This window comes from Anas acuta, chromosome 6 (genome assembly GCF_963932015.1).
Source record: "Anas acuta chromosome 6, bAnaAcu1.1, whole genome shotgun sequence".
NCBI lineage: Eukaryota > Metazoa > Chordata > Aves > Anseriformes > Anatidae > Anas > Anas acuta.
In genome coordinates, this window is record NC_088984.1 from 18,674,871 (window position 1) to 18,689,763 (window position 14,893).

General features: G+C 38.5%; 1 protein-coding gene across 4 annotated transcripts in view; it reads right to left on the reverse strand.

Annotated features, from left to right (window-relative positions):
- The window catches only part of GRB14 (growth factor receptor bound protein 14), a 63,135-nt gene extending 48,564 nt beyond the window's left edge, over window positions 1-14,571 (reverse strand). The window contains exons 1-2 of one of the 4 annotated variants that reach the window (XM_068687715.1): window positions 14,391-14,571; window positions 12,489-12,621 (exon numbers count right to left, since the gene is read on the reverse strand). In XM_068687715.1, coding sequence (XP_068543816.1) covers window positions 12,489-12,621; window positions 14,391-14,482 — 225 coding nt within the window. In that variant the 5' untranslated portion in view covers window positions 14,483-14,571. Of the gene's footprint in view, window positions 1-1,119; window positions 1,332-12,488; window positions 12,622-14,390 lie in introns of those variants that run through there. The other 3 variants (XM_068687711.1, XM_068687710.1, XM_068687713.1) reach the window with 3 other exon arrangements.
- Window positions 14,572-14,893: the final 322 nt, after the last annotated feature.

Here is a 14,893-nt window from a genome sequence, read left to right on the forward strand (position 1 = left end):
GCAACCAGAACATGTTGCAGGAAGAAAGTGAGCGGACAAAGATACGTAAGGCAGCTTCTTGTGCTACAACTGAATCACTGGCTTCAGTTTTACTCTCTCCATATGTTCCTGTTCTGAAGGAGTTAGTTTCATTTGAAAAGCAGATGCCTTGTTAGTATCTGCTACACAGAAATCAACCAATGACAGCAGTCAGTCATGCAAGTGAGGAAGCTCCTCAAGCAATGTATTTTCTTCACTGTATGTTCAGACTGCTTAGACTGAATTGGAAATGTGTTTTATCTCAGAGTCACAACTTTAAATACTCTCTTAAATCTTATTTAGGGGAGTCAATATGAGTAACTTCCCACATGGCTATTTTTATATTTAGGTAAATACGATTCCTAATTCAATACTGTAATGCTCCTGGAAGAGTTTTAAAAGTGGGTAACAATCATATAAGGTTTGTACCAATGCATAAGCCCCAAATGCAGACTGGGAGTAATTTTTCCATCACTTCTCCACAGTAGCTCTCTAGAAAAAGCCTAGATCTATTCATTCCTTTCCTCTCCAGCAACTTACGTATTGTTTTTTTTTGCAGTTATCCTACAAATTGCCCTTCCTTGGGCCTGAAAAGCTGAGTAATTGCTGTTTATAAATTCATTCCGGATTTGGGAAAAGGAACACCCAACTATTATTAGTTCATCCTTCAGCAGTTCTGCTGACCTATTGCTTCAGAGTATCTTACATCTTCTATACAGCTTGATTGACCCAGTAAGTAGTTATAAATTCCAGTTTTCCATAAATTCTATTCTTGCCATCCACTTTTGCCAGTTACTGCCCAAGCATAAGACAAATGTTACAAAACTGGCATTATCTTTCATACTTATAGATCTTCTATCTCTTTGCCAAATGCCTGGTAAAAAAGAACAAAGTTATGATACTTGACTTGTATTAATGTTTAATCTTCAATGTTATTTAATAAGGTCATTGTCTCATGGGCAGAAGTACAAAGGATAAAGTACAAATTTTTATAAGAAGTAACTGAAAAGCAGCACTTTTCCAAAATCCTTTCAACTCCTTTTTGATCTTATTAAAAAAAAAAAAAAAAAAAACACAGAAAAAAACACACACAGAACGTACCTTTTTCTTGGTTGCTCCTAATTTCCATGAATGAGAAGTATCCTATCTGAAGATCATACCAATGAGTAGTTTTGTGGACACTTGGGTAAAAGTGAATCTCATCACCCAGTGAGTTGCCCAGAGGTGACAATACACAAACTTCCTTTGAAAGTCCCATGTTCTCTAGTTACCTGAATACAATAAGCTCAAACAGATTTATCATTACAAAAGTGACTAATCACATACTACCACCTTTCAGAATACTACAAATTATTTTTTAAAACTGTGAAATCTTTTTTTTCTTTTTTTTTTTTTCCAAAATTATTGGTTATCAAAACGCCAGAGAAGACAGATTTGCTCTACTTAGAGCAAGGCCTTCCTATCCAGATCACTTCAAACTGATGAAAGGATTTAAACCTTCATCTTCAGCATCACAAGCAAGACCCTTAATCTTCAGCTCTATAAAGCATTGCTTTTTCCCTGTCTGAGAAGTCCAAATTACCTTGCTTTCTTCCAGGTCGACCCTAACTGATAGATTCAGTTTCTACCTAGAAAATGAACATCTCACAAGTCTTAACACATCCCTAAAGAAGAAGTAAAACAGCTTACCAGCATAACCTGAAACTAGACAACAGTTACTTCCTGTCACTCACATACAAATACAAAAACCCCATACTTTGAAAAAACTCCAAATTAAAAAAAAAAAACTTCAGAAATATAGCTTAATGAGAACAATCAGACATAAATATTACGTACAGTCAAAAATTAAAGATATGTAAACAAAGTTAAAGTTCAAAAATCAGAATACAAACAGTTTTCCTTTAGACCTAACAAGTAATAATTGTACTAGAGAGAAATGACCTAAGTATCCATCCTGTTTGCCTACCAAAATGGAGCAGCATACTCCCGTATCATAATGCTACAGCACCCAACTCAGAGTGGGGCTCAATTATCTTGGAGAAAGCCTAATAATAACGATCATACCAGCTTGGAAAAAAATAAAAATCTCCTCTTACTGCATTATTTAGCTTCATAGTTTGTGATTATGGAAATGTTCACATTTTAAGAACAATGGCAAAAAGCTGAACGCTATTCATTAATGCAGCTAAATTTCACATTATCAAAGAGCATAATGCAATTTTCCGTCCTCATAAATTCTTACAAACTTGTGAAATCCTTGTTACACAAACAGTTCTTGCAAAGCTTTTCAGCTACCTATTTCTGCAATCAATAGGTTCAAAACAAATTGAAACACATACTGATAACAAAGTTCTGTCAACTAAGTCATAAGAAAACCCACACACTGTACAAGCTTCTCTTCACTATATAGCACTGAATTCTAGTGAACAAACTTCCAGCCTGTTTTCTCAACATTTGATACCATTTCTGTGTCATTATCAAGTGCCTGCAGCTGCTCACAAACACGAGGCCTTAATGTAATCAGTAACAGGAGTTATCATAACAGAAGTAATAAAAACGCTATTTATAGCCCAAGAATGCACTTGTTGAAAAATCCATTTCTGATCACAAGGCAATCTACCATATCTTGTTTTTCTGTGGATGTATTAAGTTAAGAAGCAAACAGAGAGACATAACAGTGTGCAGCATATGCATACCTACCAGAATAGGCAGGAACGATCCATCAGTACGCTAATTAGAAGCACAGGCACACCTCTAAGATAACCGATATACATTTCTCTCATGAGATTTAAGTATTAAACACCATGAATGCTATTGGGCTAAAATATGAGCTGATTAGCTGCAAATGAATGTTCTGCAACTGAACCAGGAGAAAAGAAAGTTCATGCTGTTATTGGAGCAGAGGTCTAATTTCTTCTCCCTTTTAATTCCTCCTCCTGCAACTGCCCTTCTTGAAAAATTTTCTTTGGCCTGATTAGCATTTTTTTTAATCTTCCCATTTGAGGTGACTCCCATCAGGACTCTAACATGAGAGGCATACTTAAGTATGCTGTCTTGAAGATTTCCCTTTATCTTCATTCCCAAACTGAAGGCAGTCATAAAGGAATTAATTCCCTCAGAAGTAACAGCTTTAAACAAGTTCAAGACAAACAAGGAGAATATGGCCAGTGGTCAACTGTCATCTCCCACTTATCATTACAGGATTTTACCTGATTTTTTTTTTTTTTTTTGTGGCATAGCATACATAAAAATTACTACTGCAAAGAGTAAGAAAATCATAAAGCAAAAATTTGGAAAAACAACGCAAAATACTGTATTAGTGGCTCTAGAGTTATCGTGTCACAGAACAAGCAAGGCTTCAGCAATCTGTTGAAAATAACTAACAGGAAGATACACATGTATAATGAATAGAAAATCATTTTACTGACCACAAATATTTAAGACTATTTAATATGCATTACTAAGTTAATTCCACCTGGTGAAAACTAACCAGGTTTAACATTGATGTTTATGTGAAGGTACATTTTGTGTACACAAAATTTAAACTATTTGTATTGTAGCAACATTTACACACGGAATTGTGAAATGATGATATTCCTCACTTTGTTCTCCATAGTTCTCAAGTTCTAATTTGAACAAATAACTCTCAGAACATCTTAACTGCAACAATCCAAAGTTATGTTAAGTACCATACTAAAACTCCTAACAGAAATTAATCTGAGTTTGAGCTCTACTCTTCAGTTAATATCCCAACACTGGGGGATGACAAGGTTTTAGTATGTTTAAATACAAGTATTTTTTATCATCTTACATTAGTTTCTGTAGAGTAAAATTTATGGTAAACTACTTAGTGCTTTCTCCATCTGTTGCAAAGCTTCTAATTCAAAGGAGGTGAAAGGCATAAACCTGACAGTAATCACATGATTATTCAATAAGAAACATCTGAGCTGCCAGCTTCACCAAACCTCTTGCATTTCAGGTAATTTAACCATTCATCACTGACTACTCTCATCTCATTCAATACTATATAACTGTTAAACTGTTTTCATTATAAAATTAGCAGAATATGAAATCACAGAATCATTTAAGTTGAAGAAGACCTCCAAAATCATCAAGTCCACCATTAAACTAGCACTGTCAAATCTACCACTAAACCATGTCCCTAAGCACCACATCTACATCTTTTGAATACCTTCAGGGATGGTGACTCAATCCAGTTCCCTGGGCAGCTTGTTCCAATGCTGCACAACTCTTTCAATGAAGAATTTTTTTCCAATATCCAACCTAAGCCTACTCTATGTGAGGCCACTTCCTCTTGTTTTATTGCTTGTTGCTTGAGAGAAGAGATGGATACCCATCTAGACACAGCCTCCTTTCAGGTAGTTTTATGATAGGGTCTCCCCAAGCCTCCTCTTTTCTAGGCTAAACAATCCCTGTTCCCTCAGCTGCTCACTGTAAGATTTGTTCTCTAGACCCTTCACTAGCCTTCATTTGGACACAAAATCCAGCAGGTGTTTACGATACTAGTCAATGAGATAACGAATGCAGATCAGAACAGGACCACGGTAGGTTTTATAAGGCAAGATGACAAAACCGAAGGGAAAAAAAATGAAGGGAAAAAAAAATGAAGGAAAAATAAAAGAAATACAAAAGCACATGAGACAGTCTTATTTGCATCTGATTGAATATGGAAACTGCTGTGGCAATAAAAAGAGAAAATGATATATGGAGCTCTCACACAAATGCAGACATAAGCATGCATGTTTAGAATTTCAGTTTAAAAACATTGGTGTTTAAGTCTTTTAAGATTTTAAAAACAATCTTTTGGGGAATAGAAAAATTCTCAATACTTTGGGAATAGCATTGCTTCAAAAAGCAACAGAAGTCAGTCCTTTAAACAGAAAAGCACACAATTTTTCTATGTTCATCTTAATCATAATCTAGAATAGATAATACGAAATTACAAATGTTATTTAACACTGTTCTAATTAACCCAAACTGTGTGTCTTGAAGTCAGATGGGAATGTTTTTCTGTTTGGATTAAAAGACAGCTCAGACAGTGCTCCATAAAGGGAAGAGGTCATTAGCTTTCTGTTGTTATAACTGAAGTCTTGCATCCCCCCCAATGGTATCACTCACTGACAATGCCACCAATGAGAAGCCACTGGAAAAAACACCTGCCTAGAAAATACGTATTTCATCATGTATCTGTATCCATGAAAGGTATAGAGCTGATACAGAATGACCTAACCATCTCAGTTCTCCAGTCTAACTTCTCATAAATGTACCCATTCCTGGAATGCTTATGAGAAAGAACAGTCCTAGCATCTACCACATCTCCTTCCCTCCTGAAAATTATGAGGGTTCAGGCTGCTGAACAGTCAGTCTTTTAAAGCCAAAGTCAATAAAACTGAGTTAGAAGTAATTCAGAAATGTTAAAGCAGAAGTTCCCTGCAGTTTCAGCGGGCCTTAACTGGCAAGTCTCTTATATATTCAAAGAAATAGAGACTGTTTTTAACATTGCCTGCTTCAGTGACCTTGTGATTACATGGTTCTTTAGAGAGATCATGGGACCACAATATCAGGTAGTGAACTCAGAATTCAGGAGATGAATACCAAAGCATAGATTTTTGGAGAAACAGCATTTACAAATTTGCAGAGGTTTTCTACATAACAAATTAGATCTATTGCAATCTACCAGAAGTTTCTTATTCCAAATACAACTTCCTGAATGGGACAGAAGAGGCAGCTTCTTGTACTGAGAAAACAGTCCTACCAGAAAAGATAAGAAATTTCAGTTTTGACTTTCAGGCAGATGAAGCCCAAAATAATCAAAATCAAAAGAATGATCAAAATCATTCCAATCTGACAAACACTGGAAGAAAACCAAAACCTCTGACAATGCTGATGATTTTTTTGTTTTATCAAGCTACAAATTAGGGAAAATTTAAGCCTGACATAAGTGAATTAAAGGGGTAGGAGCAATATCCTAGTAACCAGCAAAGTTAGAATGACCTTGTTTGCTTGTTCATTGGGGGGGGGGGGGGGGGCGGGAAGGCTAAGACATGCTATTTTTGTAAAGTTAGAATGTTTGGAGTCTTTGCTTGGGTTGTTTTTGGACAGTAACAAAGTACAAGGTTAATTTGTAATAACATTGAGGGTTGATATGAAGTCTGACAGAAAGCAATTTCTTTTCTCCATAAGAAAGATACAATAATGAATGAACCAACAGAAAGATAAAATAAAATACAAAAAGAAAAAGACAAGACTTAAACATGGGATTATTCTGAAGTTTTGCCAAGGTTATGTTTCAGACAGCTTATGCTATGCCACCTGAATATAAACCAGGCAACATTCTTTATTGCTAAAATAAGAAATTTTTCAACTCTGCCTCCTGATTCTTGTTTATATAAACCTGTGACTTTCTGCCACCATTTTGAGATGACTGGTCAAAGCATATAGGTGTGTGCATTAAAACAGCAAGTTGTAATAAGGCTCTAAGAAATTTTAACCCAGTGTAATAGCAATAAATCCTTCTTTGGTGAGAGGGCACAGACATTTAAACAAAGAACAGAGTATGGAAACTAGAGCAAAAACCTCCAGCTGAGTCACTGCAAAAAAAAAAAAAAAAAAAGTCCAACTGAATCAAGTCTCCTATTAGAGACTTCAAATAAAAACCTTGAGCTCTTTATGTTGGTTCTGTGTAGGATGTTTTTTCTGTTAATCTGTAAATTGCTAGAAAGACTTTTTCTGTTCCCTTGTGCCTCTCAAACTGAAAGTCTTTTGTGTAATTTAAGGGGAAGACATAGCAGGAACAGGTATATGTTTAGGAGCTGGAAGGAAAAAAGATTAAGATTAAGAACTGGTAACAGTGGATATGTGCAATGATCTCCAGCCTGGAAAGAAGTCCAGCAAGAAAGAGACAGGCTAGAATTATAGAATAAATTTAACTAATTAATCTTTGGTGGGAAAAGATATTTCATTTCTAAAGCATTTAAAAATAGTGCAAATCCTGGAGTAATGCTATTCAAACCAAGGTTTCCAGACCTCCTTACATCTAATACAAGCATTTGAAACCAAATATATAAAAGTAATGACGGGTACCTAAGGCATGATCTTCTAGAACTAAAAAATATAGGGTGTTCAGATACAGTACCGTGCACAGAGAAGGTACTGTATTATACAGAGAATTGACTAAGAGATGCAAATGGCTCATCACTTTGTCTCCCCATCCTAACAGGATTTTTTTTTCCTTCAACTGCCCAAAACACACATTAGATGTTAAAGCATACTTTGCATTGTTAGAACAAACAAAAGAATTATTGACTTGACAGCTCTAAGAGTATGGAAAACAAACATGAGAAAGCTCCTGTCCTTCAAAATTTGAATATGGAAGTAAAAAATGACTACTGTGAGGAAACACAAGCACAAATTAAACCTTGCCCACACAGTTTGTACATACCAACATAATTATACTAGTAAGCACTCATTTATTTACCAGAATAAATCTTACCATAGTATAAAAAAAAAAAAAATTAAAATTTATTCTGATTTCCACAGTAAGTTCTAAAAGCATTAAATGAACACCAAAGTTAGCCAATATTATAAATGATATACTCCAGATTAACTTACCAGCAAGTACTTGCTTGTACATTCATGAATTAATACATATCAATGAAATTGTTTGTGTGTCTATATTGTTCAAAAGTCAAGGGGAAACAGGTATTTTAGCCAAAACAACCCTGTCATGAAAAAGTTTAAGTACCAGATACTTAGCAATTTACTTCTGTTAACAGAATTATCTGTAACATTTTCAAGGATAAGGTTTCAAGAGGGTACATTAAAAGACCCTAAATTACAACTATAAAAAAATGGTACTCTGATTGCAACAGTCAAAGCTCAATATAAATCATAAACTTAGAATAGCACACATTTAAAGAAACATATTTTCCTTGCCATAAAGTTCCCCTCAGTTCTTCTTTTCCAAAGAGCCTCACATGAAAATCTTTGTAATGCAAAAAGGGAAGTGACGTTTCACTACAATCAAATATGTATTTGAGTTTCTTTATACAACTATTTTCCAAGAAGGAACATTGTGGGAGTATATTTAGATTCTAAATTATTAAAATATCTACTTGTTTAGAACATCAAGAAAGACAAAAGAGGCAAGATATTATACCAAAAAATTGAGTGTTCTTCACCTTGAGATTCACTTGAGTTTTATTTTTGCACTCCTAATTGAATTTAAAGAAACAAGGCACTAATTACCTTGAACTACTTTTTTGATGAAACACTTTTTGGCTTATCCTTGAGCAGGGCAAGAACTGTCAATCCAGTGCAAATGATTCAGGCTTTGTTTCGGAAAGACTTAAAAAGAAAGCTTTCATAACTATAGTAACATGGTTTTTGGTCATTTGACAGAAGAAAGCTGAAAGTACACCAATGAACAGAATTTTTTTTTTTTACAAGTAACATTTTTCCCTAGTAATATCCAATTGATCTTAATTAGAGACAAAAGTATGAGTTATTTATTTTGAAAATTAAGAAGCTAATGTACGTATTTTATATGTTCAGCTCCTTGCCAGTTCTTAAAGAACAGACTGCCAAACACTACTAGATTTCCATATGTGCGCTCACATACTCCACTTAATAACAGCAAACACCTAAACCAGTGTCATGAAAAGCAATATTTACCACTATGTACGGAGTTGACTATGTTGCATTGGGCATAAGGGGAAAGCCAGGTGGGTTTTTTTTTGCCTTTTCAAATAAAAGTCTTCCACCCTGAACATAAAATTTAGTTTATGTGGACATCTATGACACTATTCAAATCAAAAGCACCCAATCCCCTCCTACATTTCTTGCAGGGACACCAAACTTGATGGTTTCATACAGAGTAGATTTCAAAATCCACAAAGTGGTCTTGCTAACCTTGCCAATTCAGCTGTTGATTTCATCTCCAGATTACTCCCTTAAGGATGAAGATATTAATCACACAATCCCACTCCCATTCACGCTACATCTCAAAGTTCCCCTTCCCAAACACGGGTGTGATCAGCTCCATGGGACCACCTCCATGAAATGCTCCACTGAGAACAGGTCAGCTGAGGAACAAGTCTGCCTGTCTCAGCATGGTCTATACAGACTTTCTTTCCATCCTCCCGGCTCCCATTTCTCTCTCTAGGAGAATAAAATTTGTCACTATACTGACTCTGTACTATTACTGCTTATTTTTGAACCCTGTCATTCCCCTCTCCATTCTTTTTTAAATTAAAAAAAATATATAAGTAAAAATTCATGGTTGCCTCTTGAAGTAAGCTTGTTCTAACTACTGCTAACATGTTAGAATTATGAGTCTGTAAGAATATAACACACAATTATTCCAAACAGCAGGAAGAAGAATTAGACCAACAGCAGTGTTTTTGAGGCAGACCAAGTAACGTTCAGACACAAAGATTTCCTACTACCCAAGCACAAAGACAATTCACCATTCTGCTATGTGCTTTTTTACCAATTTGCTGTTTGCTCCACAAACAGATGTGTTGTTCAAGTAGCATGTTCAATGATTTAAGAGTATTTATGATAAAAGACAGTAAGAACATCAGTTTAGAAAAACAAGAGTTCTAAATAATGTTAATAATCTACTCAGAAAAAGAAAGATATTTAAGAACTTCAACCTTTCAGATGTCACGAGTGTTATGAATATGAGAGTGGTAATGTCACAGATAGATATTTCTGACAACTTCTTTTTTCCCTGGAAATAGAAAATCTTTTCTGGAGATAAAAATAAGACAAAAGAGGCATGAATTATTTTTTTCTTTTTGAAACACATATTTTGATAATAGTTACTTATTAGACATAAGTAGAAACTCACTCTGTAATTTTTATTTATTATACCTGAAATTAAAAACACAGAAGACGAAGAAACTAAATCAGAAATAAAGCAATCTAAAAGAATCATTGAAAACATATGTAGATCATCACAGAGTGAGCAGAAATTATTCTGGCAGCTGTCAACACTGTATACAAAAAAAAAAAAAGGAGAAGAAGAAAAAAAAGAGTGCTTAAGTGTACCTGGTTCCTCTTGTTTCTCTTAAGAGTTAGGAAATTATCACACTGCAATAGTAATATCCATGCTCTTCAGGGCTATATTCAATTAGGGGTTTGTATAGTGATTAGGTATATGCAGAAGGAGCTGTGTAGGCAAACCCAGAACATGGTGTGGAAATACCACATTTCCAAGCACAGCCCCCACAGTTAACTATGGGAAGTCAAAGCCACAGCTTGCTCCTCCTTTTTGCACACCTGCTTAGCATTCACTCCCTCTCCTTTTCATATCTAAGTAATTTCACAAAGATATTAGAAGACTTCAACCTGAATTTCAGATTTATAAGTTTAACTCAATACTTCCCATTTGGTCATAACCTTTGATAGCTTCAGATTAATAACAAAAGAATAGTTGTGCCATGTCTGACAAAAGGTCGGCGTAGCCCAGTACCATTTCTCCAGTAGTGGCCATACCTAAGTAAAAGGCTTTGTGATGAAAACTGTGGTCTTGTTAAAATGCCTCCAGCAAATACAAAGACTCCTCTCTATTTTTCTGCACTCTGGAAAATGGATTAGGCCCTCTGTAGACACTACTATTATTTTAACTTTCTTTGGCAAGTAAACCAATGTTTCTTGATCCTGCTTTTACCAGAGGGTACTACATTCTTCAATGGTAAAATGGGGGAAATGAAAGGACTGCAAGAAGAAACTGTCACAAAAGGTGTAACAAGAGCCCATCTAAAAAAACATAAGTGAAATCAGTGAAGCCATGAACTTCAGTTTCTCAGAGATTGAAGCTTACATTTAACTGGCTTAACTGATCATGACAGTCAGTAATTTTAAACATGACAGGCCCCAAATGCAGACAGTTGACCTTTCTGTGTTAAATCATGCTTGGGAAATCTACTTTCCAGTTGCAAGCATGAAGACTACCACAATGAGTGCAATTTAAGCCAGCAACAAGAGTTATTTGAACTAATTTTTAAAATGTGACTCCCAGTCCTTATGTTCTGAAAGATAATGTTATCAGTTTGGTGGTTTTCCTGCCTCTGCAGAACGACTGTCAGTGCACAGGCATGAAACTAACATGATTTTACCCCATTATATTTGCAGTGCTTACATATAAACTGACCAGAAATACTCCAAATTAGCATTGCTATTGTAGTAAAGAATTAAAAGTGATACAAATAGTCAGACACCACAGCTATTTTTAGAGAACATACAATATATGACAAGATTGAATCAGTAGAGTTTCCCAGACACATGCATGATTTTCACAAGAGACAGGAGGGAAAAATAAGAAAATGTTTCCCATTAAGGTGTCCACCCAGAAATTTCCTAGTAAAGTCTCTGGCATCTATTCTTTCCAGCAGGTGCACAGAAACAGACATGGCTGGTCAGCTTCAGGAAGGTTAATACAATTACACAAAGCTTCAACTTCCAGACCATTTCTTTATGCAAATTTAAAAACTGAATTAGCAACATCAGTAAAAGTTCTTACACCTCCAATATCGCTCCTAAAGCTGTTAAGACAGAGATCTTTCAGACCACCAAAAAAAAAGAGAATGTGAAGGAAGCAGCACCCTTAATCTCACAAGTGTTCCTTGTCAGACTTCTCTAGAGTCTCAAAAAAAAAGGAAAAAAAGGAACAGGTAAGCTTCTAAGGAGCGAAACAGATCTTCAACACCAGTAATCTCCATTAATTGGAAACTCTATCCCCTATCTCTGCTCAGGAAAACAAATACACTGCTTGTGAACAGAACCAAGAGCACCACCAGATGTGTCTGCCCACTCAGAACTTCCCTTGGCTGACACTTTAAGGTATTTATAGAAATATAGTAACATCATCAAGACATATATATACAGATGTATAACATCAACTACACACACACACACAATATAGACACACAATATACACACACATATAGAGAGACACACATATAACAGCAACTATGCACATAGATACAAAATATAGCCACGTACACAGCATTTGTTCCTTTCCCTTCAGTTTCTTTCGTATTCCATTATCCTTGCAAAATTAGACATCCAGAAAAAAAGGAGCTGATCAGTGATTGTTAAAGCCCTCCATGCCATAGAACTGATGACAATACTTGGAGGTAGAGAAGAGGAAAGAAATTAACTTCATATTTAAGGACGTAAAGTATTGCCTGCCCATGGTTCGGCTTCATGTAAAAAATCCGTACAGTCCAATTTAGACTCTGTGTAAGAACAGTCATGTCTTAAGTCACAGATTCTGAAACCTCATTGCCTACAAGCACTGATGATCTACAGGGAAAATTTCACCAAATTACAGAAATATGGAACACCCTTATTAGAAAAATATTTAATAGGTAACTTGGGTTTTCTTCAAGCCTTCATGAAACCAATTTAGTATTTGTCAAATAATAATTTAAAAATCTTACCTGTTTTTTTCTTGAAGTTGCCTTGGGCAACAGACTGACTGACAAAACGGATGCAAATGGAGAGCAACACAGCTCAGGAAAAGGATTTGGAATTGATGGGATCTCCAAAACACTGTCATCTTTCTTTGTTCTCCTATTTCAACAGAATACATAATAAAGAGAGATAATTACAAAAAAATGTTGTTAAAATTGCAGTAACCAACTACAGTGCATGCCATACTAAGGCACTAATACCACGATATTTTCTGGTTGCAGTAATTAGCTTTTTTGTGCAGTTATTTTTTAATCAGTAGGCTGAATCTATTAACATATAGTGCTTAACTCTACTTGAAAGCAATCCAAGCACTCAGCTCTGAATATAAAGTTGTTTTAATATGTGTAAGTCTTTGCAGACTAAGAGCATGGATATATTTATATTGGCTCCTCAGGACATTAGTAAATATTTTGTTGTCCCTGTGTTCATGCCATTCCCTATGTACAAATATTACAACAGCAGATACATGTAACATCTCAGCAATACTTCCCAAGTACATCACAACTACATACTGAACAAATGGAAACTCTTTTTTTCCCCAGAATCAGGAGTCAAAGTGATTGACAAGACAAAATAGTGCAAAGCAAATGAGCATACACTCATTTCCATCTTCAATTACTTTTGTATCTGAATCTCCATAGCTCCATCACAAAATAAATGTCTCAGTAGTTTCTGGTGACTTAAATATATCTGTGTTGTAAATATCACCAAGCAGCACTTGCAAGAGTTTGGAAGCTAATCGCTGCTGTACTTGCTGAAGAGCTCCGTTATACACTGCCTTAAAGTGCCGCATTAATAACACGGTTGGCTAAAATGCTGGGCACATTACCCTGCATGGTTTTCTCACACGGCAAATATCAAAGAGTACTTCTTCTACTTGATTTCATTTGGGGAGCAGCACCCAAAGCACCCCAGGTATTTGACTCTGCCAGCGCATAATGAGATTTCTCTACATGTGTGAGTTGATGACTCCAAGCTTAATGTTTAACTTTATTACATTCATTATTGTCGTTTGAGATTTCACATACTAATTGGTATAAAAGTGTGGAAAGCCATCAAGGTAAGGTAAGAACGCGGACTGACGATGGTTTTCTTTCTGGAAACCCACACAGCACATTCCTTTAACGTGACACTCAGCATTAAGGAGGAATGAAAAATAGCATATGCAGCATTTCAATATTTCCTAAACTTGAACGGATCGGATGCTCCATTAAAAGAAAAAAAAAAAAAAAAAAAAAAAAGAAAAAAAAAAAAGCTCGCAGTTTCCTGGACTAAAAATAAAGATCAATGCCTTTCAGACTAGCCTCAGGGGTACCAGACACAGCGCGCACATCCCCAGCAGCAGCAGTGACAGCAGCAGCATCGCTGCGGTGAGGCAGCTCTGCCAAGCGCCAGGGGAAGCCGCTCTGACAGTGAAGTAGCGGCTCGGGTGGGCTTGGCGAAGCGGGATCGGCAGCGGCGTCCCTCTTCGCCTCAAACTGGGAAACCTCTTAGAAATAAAAAAAGGGGAAGAGACGGGGGAGGACGCACCCACGGCAGCAGACGCGCCGCACGAACCCCTCCCGGGGCACCACCAGCCCACCCAGCAACTTTTCAGAGCACGTTTCGGGGCCGGCAGCCCGGCGCAGAGCCCCGCTGCCCCGCCGTTAACTTTCCCCTCGCCGCGTGTCCCAGCGCCGGCCCCTCGGGCAGCCCCGCTCAGCGCCGCCCAGCAACTCCCCGCGCCCCGGGCAAGGCCGGGCCGGGGTCGCCCCGCCGCCGCTTCGCCCCCTTCCCCGCCCCGCCCGGTGCAGGCACCCCCAGCCCCCGGACGGCAGCGGGCGGGGGCCGGGGCCGGGCTGGCGGCGCCCTCGGGACCCCGGCCTTACCTGTCGGGGGGCGGCGGCGGCGGCGGGTGCCGGCCGGGGGAGCGCACCTCGCCGCGGGGGCCGGGCGGTACGGCGGGCAGCGGGGCGGCCATCGGCGGCGGCGCCGTCCCGGCAGCGCGGCAGGCACGTCGGCGAGCGGCCCCGGCGCTGCCGGGCGGAGGCTGCTCTCGGCTGCGGAGGAGGGGGGACGCGGCGGGGAGGGGGGGTGGAAGCGCCGCCCGGGCGGCGAGCGGCACCGAGCGCCTTCCCCGGCACACGCCTGCGGGCGGCGGCGGGGGCGGGCGGCGGGGAGCGGAGGGGGACCGACCCACGGCGTCCCGCCTGCCTCGCCTCGACACCTGCCCCGGCTCGGGGCGGCGGGACGGGGCTGACAGCGGGGCGGGGAGGCTGCGGGGATGGGGAGACCCCGCTCCTGAGGAGGCCGTCCCGGCGGGCAGCCCCCAACGGCTATAACGGCCCCCAACGGCCGTAACGGCCCCCAGAGCGCCGCGGGGCTCGGCCCG